We start from the raw sequence: 16,389 nt of genomic DNA on the forward strand, positions 1-16,389 counted from the left end.
AGCTTCGAGGCCCCTCACCACCACTGTGGCTCTAACGTGTAAGTTCTTCCCTTCCTTCACAAAGGACCCCTCAAGCTTTTTCGAACAGTGCTGGGTAACTTGATGGGGTGGGTAGTCAGAGGTCCCTTAGAAGAGGCTGTGGAAGCCATAGATTCTTTCCCTCTCTAAAACGGGACACCAGCAAACACAATAGTTTGCTCGTAATTTCAGGATATCCTGTCCCACCTGACGACCTGCTCTGGAACTTAAAAGACGGAGGTGGGTTTGCGGGTGAGAGAAAACAAGCGGGAGGGAAAAGCAGAACAACACTCCAGGACCTGTTTCCCTTCCCAAGTGCACATTCCTCCGCCTCAGTCCCGCTCCCGCCGCCTCCACCGCCAGCGGAGGCCCTGGTCTCCCGTTCCAACTATTCCAACCATCCTAGGAAGGGTGGGGCGCTCGGCTCTTGGGTCCCCCTGGGCTGCCCCTCCTTCTCCAGCATCGGTCTCCCCTTCTGCCCCGGTCCCTCCCTTTCTGGGGTCGGGCCAGCCAATGGGCGACGAGACTCCGGGGTTTGGCCTGGGATTCGGGGAACTCACCGATCCCCCGCCCCACAGTTCTGGCCACCATCCCGGTGCGCACGGACGTGGCTCGAGTTTCCTCCGTGCTCTCTCTCGCTCTTCCTCTTCTCCGGGTCTCCCGCTCCCGCTTCAGCTCCATCCGGCCGGCCCCGCACGGCTCCGGGCAGCCATGGAGGACACCCAGCTCCACATCATCGAGCAGCCGCTTTCCGGGTACCCCGACGCCGGGGACCAGGGGTCCTCCACCATGGGGGCTCCGGCGGCCGAGGAGCCGTCGGGGGCCGGTTCTGAGGAGCTGATCAAATCAGACCAGGTGAACGGCGTGCTGGTACTGAGCCTTCTGGACAAAATCATCGGCGCCGTCGACCAGATCCAACTGACCCAAGCTCAGCTGGAGGAGCGGCAGGCGGAGATGGAGGGCGCCGTGCAGAGCATCCAAGGAGAGCTGAGCAAGCTGGGCAAGGCGCACGCCACCACGAGCAACACCGTGAGCAAGTTGCTGGAGAAGGTGCGCAAGGTCAGCGTCAACGTGAAGACCGTGCGCGGCAGCCTGGAGCGCCAGGCCGGCCAGATCAAGAAGCTGGAGGTCAACGAGGCCGAGCTGCTGAGGCGCCGCAACTTTAAAGTCATGATCTACCAGGTGAGCTGGCGGGCGGACCGCGCCCAGAGGCCCGGCGTCCCCCGCCCGGGGCTCAGGGTAGGGGGATCTGCCTGCGGCGCGGCTCTTGCGGCAGCCTGACCCGGCTCGGGGGATCCACCCTCTTTCCACGAGCGCTGCTGGGGTGGGGTGGGGTGGGGTGGGGTGGGCGGGTGGCGGGCTCCTGGAGCGCTCAGAGGGGCGCACGGTGCACACCGCTGCTCCTCACCCAGCCGCTACCTCCGGTGTCTAACGCGTAGCGGAACCGAGTTAGGGGGCTGGACTCAGGGACACTGCGCCCCGCAGATCGCTCCCGACCTGGCTTGTCAAAAGTCTTCCTACTTGGAGGAAGTTTTGCGGAGAGCCGGGGTGCCTGGCGACCACTGGGGCCCGCTGTAAGCGGACACGGGCGGCGCGGCCCGGGTTTGGGGCCTCCGGCGCTGCCCGCCCGATATAGCGGGTGATTCAGGGCTCAGGCACGCATCGCGGGGGCTGCGCCAGGCGAGGGACGCGGCTGCCAGCACGCCCCCACGGACCCCGCATCGGCCTCGGCCGCCCACGCCGCCCCTCGCTGCGATCTTCTCCCGCCTCCCGGCACTTTCGGCCTTTAGGGACACCCTAACCCGCGGCGCGCCCCTACTCCTCGGCCTGTTGGAAGCAGCCGCGCGAGGGTGGTGGCCCGCGGCGTGCCGAGTCCTGAAGGGGCTGGTGGAGGGGAGGGGACAGCACCCCCAACCTTGGCCCCGAGGTCGGGGCGCGGTGAATCACCCCGCATGCCTGCGGGGGCGGCCGAGGAGCCGGAGGACAAGCGGCCGGAGGCTGGCGCGCCCCAGGCTCCGCCCAGTCAGCTTGTTGCTTCCTTTGCACCTCTCCCCGTTCTTCCCGCCTGGAAAAAAATGGGAGTTTTTGTATCCTAACCCCAAGTAAACCAGGGCATCTCAGGATCGCTGCTCTTCTCTACTCTGTCGCCCAAATTCCATTAGGGACAGGTCTGAGCCGAGGGCTCGGTGATCTTGGGTGGGGTGGGAACGTGCCCAGCCTCGTATTTCTGCTTCCCTCGGGCCTGGTTGATGTTCCCACCCCAAGGAGGTGAGATCGTGGGGGCCGAGGGGTTAATCTGTGTCCCCTCGCTCCCCCTCCCCGCACCGAAGGGAATGGGAAAAAAAGAAGGCCCGACTTCCCACATCTCCCCAGGGAGAGGGCCTCTGTCTGGGAGATGTGGTTTCACTGACAGCTCAGAGGCCCTCCTTAGCTGTGTTCTGAGTGACCATCAAGGATGCCGCGAGGTCCTTGGTTTGGTCAATGTGGTGGAGCTAAGAGAAACGCAGGTTGAAATAAGCAAGTTCGGGGGCAGCAGATATGAGTGAGCTGGCACTCATCTGAGAATAAGGTGGTGGGACAGAGGCTGCAAGGTTGCTCCCCCCTTTCTCCTCCCCCCAGGAACTCCTCCCAAGAGGTACTCGACCTTTAAACAGTTTACTTCACTGCCCCCCCTCCCCCCCAAATAGCACTAACTGATAGAAAACATTTACCCAGAATTGTTTCTACTGAATTTAACTGCTCCGAGGAAGCAGAATGGGGTGAGGTAGGTGGGTGAGATTTTTTAAGATAACTGCCTAGCACTGGGGTGCATCAAACGAAGGAGAAGAGGGCAGGGTTCTGGGACAGCGGGCCCCCTCTATCTTCTCTCCATAGCCTGGTGTGGGAGAGAGGAGCCACGAAGGGCTTGGATGGTTGACCCTTCTCATTCAAAATGTCCCAGACCACAGGACCTGGGAAAGTTCTCAGCCTGGAGGTAAACCTCCTTATGTCAAAGATAGAGATTCTGAGAGACTTGGCAGAGGCCAACGGTGTGTCTGTTACTGCCTCTAGCCAGTTGGCACAGATTGTGTATCTGTGTATTGTGTATCCACGGTGGGGAGTGGGGCTTAATCACAGGCTGGCTTTGATTGCATCAAGGCCAGTAGGGGACAGAGGGTTGAGGTAGAAGGAATGACTCAAGCTGGAGATCCTGAGCCCCCAAACCATAGGGGAAATAACTAATACCTAAAGTGGTCCCAACCCACAGTGAAGCTCTGGGAAAAAAAATCCCAGCAACATGGGTGGGGCCCAAGGCAGCAGAACTTCCCTGAGTTACAGAGCAGATGTTCCAGGTGGGGGTGAGGGGGTGGGGTACTCAGCTGTTAGAGGAAAGCAGAGGCTGCTCCTCCCTGAGGCCTGCAGGCCTGGGAAGAGAATGAGGTAAAAATAGCCTCATGCCTTGGCAGACCTAATAGGGAAGCTTGGGGGCAGCAACATTTATGATAAAGTTGGGCTGAGGGGGTAGGATGTTTGGGTGGCCAGGCAGAGAGATCTGGGGAAAGGCTGTCCTGGGATGATGTGAGTTTTCCAGTTGGGGAGGGGATGAGGTGTTCTCTACTGCAGAGGCGGGAGGTGATGATGTGGCAAAAGGGAGACGTGGAGGGAGCCTGAAGGGGTGGGAAGGCCCCAGCTGTGGGATCAGGCCATTTGGTTTACCACACCTTTTTCCCGGGGGATAACAGAGGGAATCCCTTGTGTGGTCCCACCCAAATTCAGGGAACTGCTAGGCATGATTTCACACGTTAAGTTTGCATTTGACATCCCTCCCCTTCACACACACACACACTCATGAAATTCAGCCCTTCCCATCACAGGATATCAGAGCCCTCACCTTGAACTCACTTCTGAGTCATTATTGTCCTTCTTTGGCATTTCCCTCCTTGTCTCCCAAACAAAAACAGCAGTTTGGCGTCCCATTCTATCAGGCAACACCTCACTAGGCAACAACAGCCAGTGAGGAAGAGAAGTGAATCCTACTAGTAACTGAGGGGTCAGTGGACCAAGAACTGCTAGGAAGACCAGGCCAAATACAGCCCCTTGCAAATAGGGGCAGCTGTGCTCAGTAAGGAGGGCTTCCCAGATGGCTCAGCAGTAAACAATCTGCCTGCCAAGCAGGAGACTCCGGTTCGATCCCTGGCTCGGGAAAGAAATGTCAACCCACTGCAGTATTCTTGCTTGGAAAATCCCATGGACGGAGGAGCCTGGCAGGCTACAGTTCATGGGGTCGCAAAGAGTCAGACATGACTGAATGACTTCACTAGCTAGCTAGTCCTCTTGCCTGGAAATTTACATGGACAGGGGAACCTAGTGGGCAATAGACCATAGGGTCAAAAACAGCTGGACACAGCTCAGTGACCAAACAGCAGCAGCAACAGTGCTCATTAAGGAGCCAATTCTCCCAAGCCAATTCTCCTAATCCTAATACCCAATCCTAGTTTGGATGTTATTAGAGTTCTTTTAGAATCCAGAAAGGGAGGCTAAAATGGAAATAAACGTGTTCTGAAGTAGTTTTGATGAAGCAGTTAGTGACCTACATTTGGACCCATCAGACCTGCTCCAAGGGCTTGAGGGCAGGACCAGGACGCATTTAAGGGCTTAGGTGGCACATGGGCATTAAAGGGGTGGAAACCAGGGCTGGTGTGAGGGCCTGCTGGCTTCTCCTCCTCAAATCCTAACCCAGACTATAGCTCCTCCCTGGACTCAAAGCAAATCGGGGCTACCTGGTTCCAGAAGAAGCCCACACTTTTGTCCAAAAAAATCATCCCAACTTGGGGCTCTGGTCCCTCTCACCCCTTGGTGACCTAGTGGAGAGTGTTTACCATATGCTTCCTCCAAAAAGCTAAGTTTGGGTTGTTTTTCCTGGTCACTGGATACAAGTGTTAGTTGCTCAGTTGTATCTGACTCTGCAATCCCATGGACTGTAGCCCGCCAGGCTCCTCTGTCCACTGAATTCTCCAGGCAAGAATACTGGAGTTGGTTGCCATTCCCTTCTCCAGGGGATCTTCCTGACCCAGGGATCTAATCTGAGTCTCCCGCATCATGGGCAGATTCTTTACTGTCTGAACCACCAGAGAATCCAAAAATCTACCACTGGATCCAAAACAGGGAGCATATTCTTAGAGGTATTCCTAAGACCAAAGGAAATCATACTCTTCCCTCTGATTTTTTTAAAGTGAAGTCTGACTATTGAAAAGGTCAAAATCAGAAAAGGAGGAAATGGGCAATTGACAGGGAGAGGGAATGTCACAAAGATGAGTGGTGGTTTGTTCCATTATTTTGAACTACCATTGTGAATAGTTCATCATTCTGTCACTATAGACTTTTTGAGCTGGAGGATGCTTTGGAGATAGTCAACTTCAGCTGTTTCATTTTGTAGTGGAGGAAGCTGAGGTCCCCAGAGGGGAAGTCACTTGCCTATTGCCACTCAAGCATTGGGGGTCACAGCTGAGGCAAGGGCCCAGGGGTACCCCCTTCTTCTGCTATACTCTCTGCTCCTTGCTTCCTCCTTCTTTTCTTGGGCTATGCAGCAGAAATCGGGGTGGGGGGAGGCTAGCCCTAAGCAAGGACAGTCCTGGCTTCTTCATTCTCTGAGGGAGATAGCTGCCCAGTTCTGGCACTGGGACAAATGTGTGTGTGTGTGTATGAAGGCACATGTGTTAGGATGTGTATGCGTGAAGGTGTGTGTGAGGGTGTGCATGTGAGGGTATGTGTGTAGGGGGTATGTGTGGAGGTGTGTGTGTGAGAGCGTTGTGTGTGAGGGTGTGTGTGGGGGGTATGTGTGGAGGTGTGTGTGTAACGGTGTGTGTGTGAGAGCACTTGTGTGTGAGGGTGTGTGTGTTGAGGGTGTGTGTGAGGGAATGTGTGTGTGTGAGAGTGCTTGTGTGAAGGTGTGTGTGAAGGGGTGTGGGGGTATGTGTAGAGGTGTGTGTGTAAGGGTGTGTGTGTGAGAGCACTCATGTGTGAAGGTGTGTGTGTTGAGGGTGTGTGTGAGGGAATGTGTGTGTGTGTGAGGGTACGTGTGGGGGGTTTGTGTGGAGGTGTGTGTGTAAGGATGTGTGTGTGAGAGCACTTGTATATGAGGGTGTGTGTGTTGAGGGTGTGTGTGAGGGAATGTGTGTGTGTGTGAGGGTACGTGTGGGGGGTTTGTGTGGAGGTGTGTGTGTAAGGGTGTGTGTGTGAGAGCACTTGTGTATGAGGGTGTGTGTGTTGAGGGTGTGTGTGAGGGAATGTGTGTGTGTGTGAGGGTGTGTGTATGCAGTGTTAGCTGAGTGGCTAAGGTGGGTGGCCATAGCTGCTCAGCCTCATAGTGCTGAAGCTGAGGCAATGTGTGGTCACCTGGCCCAATGGCCGTGGAGGGGAGGGGTGCAGGGTGTACGGAGTGGAGCTCTCTGGTCAGCAGGGACCACATCGGCTCCTTTTTCCTCAGCCTCCCGCCACTCCCCTCTTGTCCCTGTATCCTAAAGGGAAGGTGGGCACTTGCTGTGTTGGGTTTTGTGGCTGCACACCTTGACACTGTTGTCGCTGGAGTCTGGCAGTCCCAAATGTCCCTCTCCCCTGACTTCTCATGACTCCAGAGCAAGAGCGGCAGCTCAGCCCCTCAGGAGGGAGAGTTGGGAGCTGCTGCTGGGTGCCTCAGGACCTAGGCTCATGGGTCATTAAAACAGCTTGTTTTTTTTTTTTCTTTTGGCCCTCCCAAAAGACATGGCATGAGGGATCTTAATTCCCCAACCAGGGATTGAACCTGTGCCCCCTTCAGTGGAAGCGAGAAGCCCTAACCACTGGACCACTAGGGAATGCCCAAAATTAGCTTGGTTTTTGGTCCTGATTCCTCTGTGCTCCTGGGTGTCTGATAGCCCATGAGTCGGGGGTGGGGGGTGGCGGATGGGAGGAAGGGAGGCAGGAGGTGGGGATTAGGCCAAAGGGAAATAGCCAGGACGTCCCTCGTCCATGCCTCGCCCTCCTTATCCAGGGCGGCGCCCATGCCCACCCTGCCTGGGGGAATAACTGGGATCAGCTGCCTCTGACTCAAGACAGTGAAGTTGTTTGCCTTCTCTTTTCCTCCTTGGAGACTCCTCAGATGGAGTCTAACAAGTGGCCTCTTAGAAAACTCCTTCCCCGCCCCCAGCAGCCTCTTGCCTCCACCACTCCAACCCCTCATAGCATCATTCCACGACCATAGCTGGGTCGGGGTAGAAGGCAGGAGACCAAGGATGGGACTGGGGAAGATTCTAGAGGGAGGATGGGACGGGGTTCTGATTAAATTGTGCTTATTAATTCACGGGCCTGGGTTTGTCCCCATTTCCACTCCAGGGCCCTCTTGATGGAGCCTTGAAAGTGTGGTGTCTTTCCATCCTAATATTTGTGTGCTCCCCTCCCCTCTACTCACCAGCCCCAGTTCTGCATGCCAACCAAGGCCTCCTCCTCCCACACCCATCCGCACCCACCCCAAGCCCCACTTAAACCCCTTTTCCTCATCTTAGCCCAAGAAGAAGCTGAATGCACCCTCAGACCGGGCCACACCCAAGATCGTGCCTTTTGATCTTCTGCCTGAGACTGAGCCTTTTGACCTGAAGCCTGAGACAGTGCCTGACCTCCCACCCTTTGACCAGACGCCTAGGACCCTGCCCTATTACCCAGAGCCCACTGGGCCTCTGCCCACCCCTGAGGAGCCGACAGCCGGTGGGGGTGCTTAGGGTCTCCTGGCTCACGTGGAGGGGCCGTGGGCGTGGCATGTCATGAATCCAGTCCAGCTCACTGCTTAGCAGCGGCCAGTCTGGAATGGCCAGTCTCTTCTAAGCCACTGCCTCTTGTGAGTGGGTGACGGGTACTGCGCAAACACTCGCATTATGGAATGTTCAGGCAATCCGGTGGGCGGTCATGGGAAAGGGCGCTCCTCTACCTCTTGGCTTCCATCTTAATAGTAGATGCTCCAGACACCATACCTGAGTTGCACCCACTGCTGCCTGCATGAGATTGCCTGCAACTTCCATGCTTCTGGTTTTTTCTTATTTAATTGGAAGACAATTACTTTACAATATTGTGATGTTTTGCCATACCTCAGCACGAATCGGCCATAGGTATACATGTGTCCCCTCCATCCTGAACCCTGCCCAGGCTTCTGATTGACCTTCCCCCCACTTCCACCTCCTCCTCAGGGACAGGCCAGTTTGGCTCGAGGGCCATTTTTACAGAGGGCCCTCATGAGGCCCAGGCCAGGGGTCTGTTCTGTGCCCTTTCCATGCCCCTCCCTGCAGCTGGGGAAAACTTTTACACTTATTTTTTCCAGTTTTTTTTTTTTTTTCCAGAAAATGTTTTGCAAAGAGATCCCTTATGTTTGCCAGATCCTGCCTTTGGCAGGGCACCCAAAAGCTGCCAACTCAGAGAGGCCAGGAGGGGGTACACTTTTGCTGGATCTGGCCTACCTATGGCACAGTGTTTCTCCATTTTTTTTTTTTTCACATGATCATTCTTCTAAGGAGTCCTTTTAGACATTTTTCTTCCTAATTGTCCTCTTCCCCATGAAATTTTAACACTATATGTATACTATATATACCTGGACTCCCCCAACACCCCACCCAAGAACCAATTTCCACCCACTTTGGGGCAACATCCTCCCACATGCTAGAGTGTCATGCTAGAGCAGAAAAAAAGGTCCCTTCTGCCTTCAGTGTGTCTCACCCCCTTGTCCTGACCACCTAAAGTAGAGGTCCCGAGTTTTTAAGACTTCCCTATCTCTCACCTCTCCCCTAGTCTGTACCCTCCTCTGACACACTCTCTGAGCAGATCCCAGGTCTCCGAATGACCTCTCCAGTATCTTCTCTGGTCATTCCAGGCAGTGGTTGGGAACAGAACTGGCTAGCTCTAAGTCAAGAAAGACCCTACCCAGAGCCATATCATACGTGTCCCTTCTCCCTGACAAATGTGAAGTGCCTGGCCAAGGACCAGGCACAAAGTAGGTGCTCGAGTAAATCACATAAAAATCTTCCTAAGGCAGAGGAGCTTAAGTTTATATAGTGAGGTTGGGGAGAGGAGAGGAAGGGGCTGGAAGCTGTCTTATGGCTCCTCTTAAATTCATCCCAGACTGGTGCTTTCCTGGGTTAGGGAGCTGTGTGTGCTTGGTGGGGGGTCGGGGCGGTGGGGAGACAATGGAAGCTGTGCATGCTTTTGTTCAGACCTGGTCATTAAAGCTAACTCTGGAAACCAAGCCTGTTGGGACTGGTGGTTTTGTTTAATAAAAATATAGAAACAGAACAAGCAGAGCTCTCCCTTCTTGCCACCCTGAGGCCCCTCCTATGACTTAGGAGCTCTGCCAGGGAAATAGGGGTGGGACAGGGGTACCCGGCCTCTGTGCCCAGGGTTGGGGGAGGTGCTTTGGGATTCTGTTGCTGGTTGTTGTAGCAACAGGCGAAACGGGTGGGCCCAAGACAGCACTCCAAAGCTGTGAGTCATAGGGGAAACCTGGCTTGGAAACAGAGAGAAAAGACAAAATCCATTAATGGAGGGAAAAAGCTAAAGTCATAGTGGTATACCCTCTCCAGGGCCAATTCACTGGATATTATCTCGGACTTAGGTCAAATGGTTTCTTTCCCTATCCCCTGACCTTCCACCAAGAAAGCAATTCCTCTGGTGTAAGCTATTGCTCTAGAGGAAGCCTCACGATGAAGGGCAATATATATATATACACCATTCTAGTCTGGCAGAGACAACTCCAAATCCTCCCCTCACTGGGATTGCTCCCTGATGTTGTATTTGAGACCTCTCATCAGGCACTAAGAAGATGGGATTGGCTACAAGAAGTCTGGAACTCTCTCTCCAGCCTTGTTCACAATTCAAGCTTTATCTAAGAAGCCAGAGGCCAGGAAAACCAGCCAGCTCAGGCTTTAGGGGTTGGACAGAGCAAAGGGGAGAATCAGGGATGCCAGGGTGGGGCACAGAGACAATGTGGATCTGTTTTCCAGCAGCAGGGACTGTTTCCTGGCTCTTCCCCACCCATCACACTTAATCCTTCCCTTAATTCATCCACATTGCCTGAGCTTTAGTGAAAGGAGGCATTCTCCTAACTTTGGTGGTGTGGGTGGATTTTTAGACTAGGAAGCTGTGAAGGAGAAATCAGAGCTGACATTTTTTGATGCTAGGGCTGCCAGTAAATTCTGGGTGGAGATGAATTAAGAAGTAACAGGGGAAAAAAAAAAAAAGAAGTAACAGGGAGTTTAGATGATAGTCCTAAAATGTTGTGTAAGAGAGAGGACTCTGGTAGCAGGTGGAGAGAAGTGATTGCAAAAGGAGACCCAAAGTGTACAACTGGGAATCAGAGGGACTGCTAAGACTGGCTGGGACCCTCCCAAACTCAGAGTGAGGAAAATACCCCTTCAATGCCTCTGCAAGTGATAAGAAGCAGAGGGCTAGATAGAATGCTGCAGAATGCCCACGATAGTACCCAGCCAGCTGTGGCAGGTAGAGACTACAAGTCCCAGCATGCCCTGAGCTCAGGTCACCTTGCCTGCTGGGAGGTGTAGTTGAGTAATGAGAGCCTGAGATGGCTTGGTGCCCAGCAGAGCTGGTGCCCAGTTTGGGAGAAGAGGTGAAGCCAGCATTCCTTCTTTGTCCCTGCTAATGATATTGACAGGGAGGGAAGGAAGTTGGGAGGAGGTGTTCCTAGTTTTCAATGTAAACCAGGAAACTCTGTGGGGATGTAGATGGGAGGGAAGAGGAAAGAGGTTGGGGGCTGGGGAAGGAATTTCTATAGCAGGTGGTGCAGAGATACCAAGCAGCCAACACAAATGTGTACGTGTTTGTGTGTGTTTATAGGAGGGGTCAGTTTATGTTGCCTCATTTTTCTCAGATGGGGTTTTCTTACAATTCTGTGAAACGATCTTCAGAAAACCTATTCCCTATCATTCCTTTGTACAATGTACCTAAAGAAGTGAATCTGGGTCAAAGAGACTTTTGGGTTTTGTATTTTGGGCCAAAAACAAACCCATTCTGGGTTATGTCCTCTTTTCCTTTCTGGGCTCAATCTCCCCTACCTTCTGGTGAGAGGTGATCCTGAGATTCTGAAATGTAGGTCCAGAGTCAGGATCTTGGAAAGTCTTCCCGGAATGGAAAACAGTGCTGGTGCTGGGTCTTCCCAGGAGAAGAACTGGCTCTGAGATCTAGGATCTCGCCATTCTACTCCTGGCTCTTGAGCTCCTGTCTGGGGTGGGGGGCGGGTTGTGTAGTGAAGCAAGAATAGAAAAGCAATCCCTCCTTTCCATTCCAAGGCAGGGATGTCAGAACCAGAAGAAACCTCCAGGTTGGGAAGAAAACATGTTCTCAGCTCCCAGACAGCTTCTTCCTCTTTCCTCAATTTCTACATAGCGATGGAGAATGACCATTGGTGGAACCAAACCGTATAGGGAGAGTGGGGAGATCATTAACTCCCCTTCCCTAATACTGGTTCTTCTGAAACTATACGAAGTCTGGGAAACGCGCTCCCTTGAAAGTAAACCTACCTTCAAGTTACCCTACTTCGGGGTCGCCTGAGATCGGCTGTGAGCTCACCCCTCAACCCAAACAAACTACCCAAAGCCTTTTGGGTCTGGCTCGGGCAGTGTGGGGCTCTGTGCACCAGAGGGCGCTCTGCCCATTTCCAAAGTTCGATTGTGAGCTCTGGGAGGCAAAGGGTAAGAAGTGGTTTAACATGGGTGGTTGCAGGGCTTGAGGAGCGGGTTGGAGAGCCGCAGAGATACTTGACCGAAGTGCGAAAACAGGCCAGATTCTGATCCGAAGCTCGGTTCCCTCTTTACTCTGTATATGTGCTTAGTCACTCAGTCGTGTCCAACTCTTTGCGACCCCAGGGACTGTAGCCCGCCAGGCTCCTCTGTTCATGGCGATTCTCCAGGCTACAGTAGGTTGCCTTGCCCTTCTCCAGGTCTACTTACTATTCATTCAACACATATTTGAGCGCTCACGAAGTGTTCAGCTCGGTGCCAGGCGCTGGGGGTACCAGCGCAGGAGTCCAGGCCGATTTCACAGGTACCACGCACTTGCCAGCATCACGGGTGCCAATGCCCGGCCCCGGGTTCGCCCAGAGTCCCCCCAAGTCTTCGCCCAACTCTCCAGCTCTGCCCCCACCCTCATCTGTTCCCTCTGATCTCCCTTTAGGATGAAGTGAAACTGCCGGCCAAAGTGAGCATAGGGAAGTCGCTGAAAGAGTCGGAGACGCTGCCCGAGAAGGAGGGCGACGAGCTGGCCGAGGGCGAGCGGCCAGAGGAGGACGCGGCGGCGCTCGAGCTGTCGTCGGACGAGGCGGTGGAGGTGGAGGAAGTCATCGAGGAGTCGCGCGCAGAGCGCATCAAGCGCAGCGGCCTGCGGCGCGTGGACGACTTCAAGAAGGCCTTCTCCAAGGAGAAGATGGAGAAGACCAAAGTGCGCACGCGCGAAAACCTGGAGAGGACCCGCCTCAAGACAAAGGAGAACCTGGAGAAGACGCGGCACACCCTGGAGAAGCGCATGAACAAGTTGGGCACGCGCCTGGTCCCCGCCGAGCGCCGCGAGAAGCTCAAGAGCTCGCGAGACAAGCTGCGTAAGTCCTTCACGCCCGACCACGTGGTCTACGCGCGCTCCAAGACCGCGGTCTACAAGGTGCCGCCCTTCACGTTCCACGTCAAGAAGATCCGCGAGGGCCAGGTGGAGGTGCTGAAGGCCACGGAGATGGTGGAGGTGGGCGCCGAGGAGGAGGAGGGCGGCGCGGAGCGCGGCGAGGCAGCAGACCTGCTGCGCGGGAGCAGCCCCGACGTGCACACGCTGCTGGAGATCACGGAGGAGTCGGACGCCGTGCTGGTGGACAAGAGCGACAGCGACTGAGCCGGGCGCGGGGCTGTGCCCGGAAGGCCGCGCCGCCCCGCTTCTCCCCGCCCCCGCCCCGATTCCTTTCCCTCTACGAACTTTCTCTTTCGCATTCTTTCTCTCTTTCTGCCCCAAATGGGCTGAGATATTTTTAAATCGAGAACACCTCCCCACAACGAGCACCCCCTCCAAGTCTTACAGCTATTAAGACGAGGGGGAGGCAGCCTGCACCATGGACATCCCCATTGTAGGCGTAGGCTGGGTGGAAATGCAGAGGGCGGTGATTCGTGTCCTGGGGATCCAAGTCGGGAATCCTAGAGGAAATTGCTGTCGTTTCCGTGATTAGGCCCAGGCTTGGGGCAGGCTGCCTTCTCCCCGCCCCCCACCCCTACACACACACACACACACACACACACACACACACGCTTACCCGGCTGCTGTCATAAACACACACACACGCTTACCCGGCTGCTGTCACACACAAACACACATACACTCACACACACACACGCTTACCCGGCTGCTGTCATTCCTGTTCACTGAGCTCTTCTTTCTCATTCTGATCTCTGGCGGCTTCAAAGCCAAAATTACCATGAAAGGGCCCCTTGCCCACACGGGAGACCCCATACTGGAAGGATTTGAAAGCAGCTTTTGGCAGTATCTAGCTGCCGTTTCTGGGGTCGCACAGAGTCGGACAAGACTGAAGCGACTTAGCAATAGCAGCATCAGGGCAGTGTCAGAGAGAGAGCAGAGTAAGCCATGACCCTACATGAGGGTCTAGCACAGGCTGTATCTGCAAAAGGTCCCGGTAAGGAAGGCTGGATCCAGGCAGAGCTCTGGGGGAGGGAGGGAGGGCACTTCATGTTTATGCATCTTCGCAAAGGTGCCCATGGCTATGGCTCTGAAGGAAAGCAGAAAATAGTAGAAGGTGGAAATGGGCGAAAAGAGAATGCTCATTAGTAGCAGGAGAAACACAGGACAAGGATCCCATCTTATTGGGGTTCTCAGAGGACAGCAGGACAATTTTTCAGGACTAGTAGGTAGGGCAGTGTGAGAAACCCATCATCCAAGAAGAGAGAGGTAAGCCTTACCCCTTACCTCTACTGGTTATGGTGCCCCCAGGGACAGCCCATTTCTCATAGCCCAGAAAATTAGGGTCCCAGAAGAGGGCAGCACCAGGGTCCAGAAAGCTGGTATTATAGTTAGGAGGGAGGCTGATGGGAAAGAGACCAGATGCTAAAGGCCAGGTCACCAAGTTGAGAGCAGGAGAAGGGGAGAGGAGAGTAAGGAATTCCTGTGTGTAGGGCAGCCCGGCCTTGGCTCACTCCTGGCAGTTTCTTTTCAAGATCCTTCCCTAGAGCTAGTATCATAAAGCTGTAGAACATGCCAAGACCTCCGTAGCCTTGTGAGTTCCTCTCCTGAATCTTTGGGGTGAGAGGGGTGCTGCTTCCAGTTCAAAGGCCTGACTTCTGATCAGGTTCTCCTCAGGACACTTCAGTCTCCCTGTTCTTCCCCCATAAAGGGAACTTGTCAGAAGCAAGGACACCCCCCTCACCCCCAAGTCACAGCCCGAAGAGGAGAGCTGAAGCTCCCTCCTTCTCCCCTCACCCCTTCTGCCTTATCTTCCCTGCTCTGCATTTTAGAAAATTGCAGCTAATTGTTTTAAGGGCTGGAGGGAGGGAGTCCGGGGACACACCTTTTATACAACACAAAGCTTTGCTCCCCCCCCACCCTTGGTTCCCTTCTCTCTTCCAAATGGTTGGAGACACATCAGCTGAGGGAGGATGGGGATTGTGGGACGAGGTTCCTTGGTGCTGAAGGGGCCTGAGTTGTGGGCAGATACAGTTTCCTGTGGGCTCTGGGGAGCCTCTCGTGTTGCTGTGTCCTGGTGAGCAGCCCGACCAATAAACCTGCTTTTCTAAAAGGATCTGTGTTGGATTGTATTCTTCGAAGGCAGTTACATAGGATGAGTTCCAGAGAACAGGAGGGAACCAGGGAATGAAAGAGAGACACTGCTAGTTTAAACGTGCAGCATTTGCCTGGATGGGAAGTGGGACTGGGGTATTACAATTATCCCACTTAGAAATGGGAAGACATACACACAGAGTAACTTGTCTAACGTCCCATAGGTGGTAAGTGCTGGAGCTGGGATTTTAAGTCAGGCACCCTGGCTCCAGTTTCACCGTGTCTGTAATCCTGTAGTGTCTAGACTGCTTCTCTGCCTTCAGAGCCTTAGCCCTCCAGACCCACCCAGTTACTCTACTCAGCCTGAGCTCTGCCCCCAGCAAATTCAGGCTGCCAAATCCGTCCTGTGGGAGGCAGCCTAGGGGAGGGGAAAAGTCAGAGGCTGAATGTCATAGAAAAAGGATTCTGGTGCGTGCTAGAGATGCCAGTCATAGCCACACAGCATATTTCATTCTCCCTACAGCCCTGGGATGGGCACCTCTTTCATTGTCTGTACACCCTCTCCTCCTCATGAGCAGCCAGCCCTACCTGCTCACAAGTTATGGATTTCCTAGAGCAAAGAAAACAAATTGTCATGTGAGTTCTGCCAGCATCAGAATCACCTGGGGAGGGGTGTCCAAATAAAGACAATGTCATTTCTGGGGCTGTGTCCTGGCCTTGTAGTACCATCCCAAACAAGCTGAGTCCTTCCTCAGGAACCACCCATTTCCCTTGGTCCCCTGCTGCCGACCCTGGCAGCAAGCACGGCAGTCTTGGGTTCTAAGTCCCCCCAAAAGGGTTGGCATTCCTCCAAAAGGGTTGGCATTCCTCCAAAAGAGATGAAACTAAGGATTAAAATTCAGAGCCTGGGAGCCATGAAGCTTCCCCTCGGCCAGGAGAACCACGCTCAGGATCCTCCTTCCTGCGGGATGCAGAGGGGCAGCTGTGAGAAGCAGAGAATGACATCGGGACCCCAGCTGTGGAGTAATGAGCTTGAGGGAAACCAGGAAGGGCCCTGGGATACCAAGCATTGTTCACTTTTCTTACTCAAAGCAGTAAGTTTCCTGGTTCTTTCCCCTTTGCTTCTGTAAGCCATCCTGCTCACTGGTCCACCACACTTTCACTACCAGCCAAATTACTTTGCTGTAACTTCCCTACCCAGCTCTATTCTGGACACCATTTTGTTAGAAGTGGCCCTAATTCTCTGAAGAGCCACTTTTCTGCTGGCCCCTGTTCCATGACATTCCTCCTTTACATCACAGTGTGGGGCCACAACTCCAGAAGCTCTGCCTAAGTCAGAAATTATTCCTTTTCTTCTTTGCTTGCAGCCGAAGGGAGGAGGAGGCTTTCATGAAATAGCTTCCTACCAATAGGATTTGATGGACATTCCAAGGTCCCATTCCCACAAAGCATCTTTTCCACCAACTGGTCATCAACTTGCCCACCCTCATTAGCACTATTTCCATGGGTTAGAATCAGACAATAAACTAGAGGTATTGTCTCTCGAAGGATCCCATCAAACATTATCTGTGTTGACCAAAAAAAAAGCACAACCTAAAA

General features: G+C 54.0%; 1 protein-coding gene across 1 annotated transcript; it reads left to right on the forward strand.

The window, feature by feature from the left end:
* The first annotated feature begins 277 nt into the window (after positions 1-277).
* CAVIN1 (caveolae associated protein 1) lies at positions 278-14,809 on the forward strand. The gene is made up of 2 exons (XM_086357662.1): positions 278-1,200; positions 12,202-14,809. Exons 1-2 carry the CDS (start codon positions 532-534, stop codon positions 12,901-12,903), a joined length of 1,371 nt encoding a protein of 456 aa, XP_086213788.1. The 5' UTR covers positions 278-531; the 3' UTR covers positions 12,904-14,809.
* Positions 14,810-16,389: the final 1,580 nt, after the last annotated feature.

This window comes from Bos grunniens, chromosome 19 (assembly GCF_055505025.1).
Source record: "Bos grunniens cultivar Pamir isolate PY7600 chromosome 19, Bosgru_T2T1.0, whole genome shotgun sequence".
Taxonomy (NCBI): Eukaryota; Metazoa; Chordata; class Mammalia; order Artiodactyla; family Bovidae; genus Bos; species Bos grunniens.

What these genes read in the sequence shown, in the direction of transcription:
- CAVIN1 (XM_086357662.1), top strand. Translation starts at nt 532, where the DNA reads ATGGGCGACGAGACTCCGGGGTTTGGCCTGGGATTCGGGGAACTCACC. An exon ending in TTAAAGTCATGATCTACCAG is followed by an intron (nt 1,201 to 12,201) that starts GTGAGCTGGCGG and finishes ATCTCCCTTTAG; the next exon opens with GATGAAGTGAAACTGCCGGC.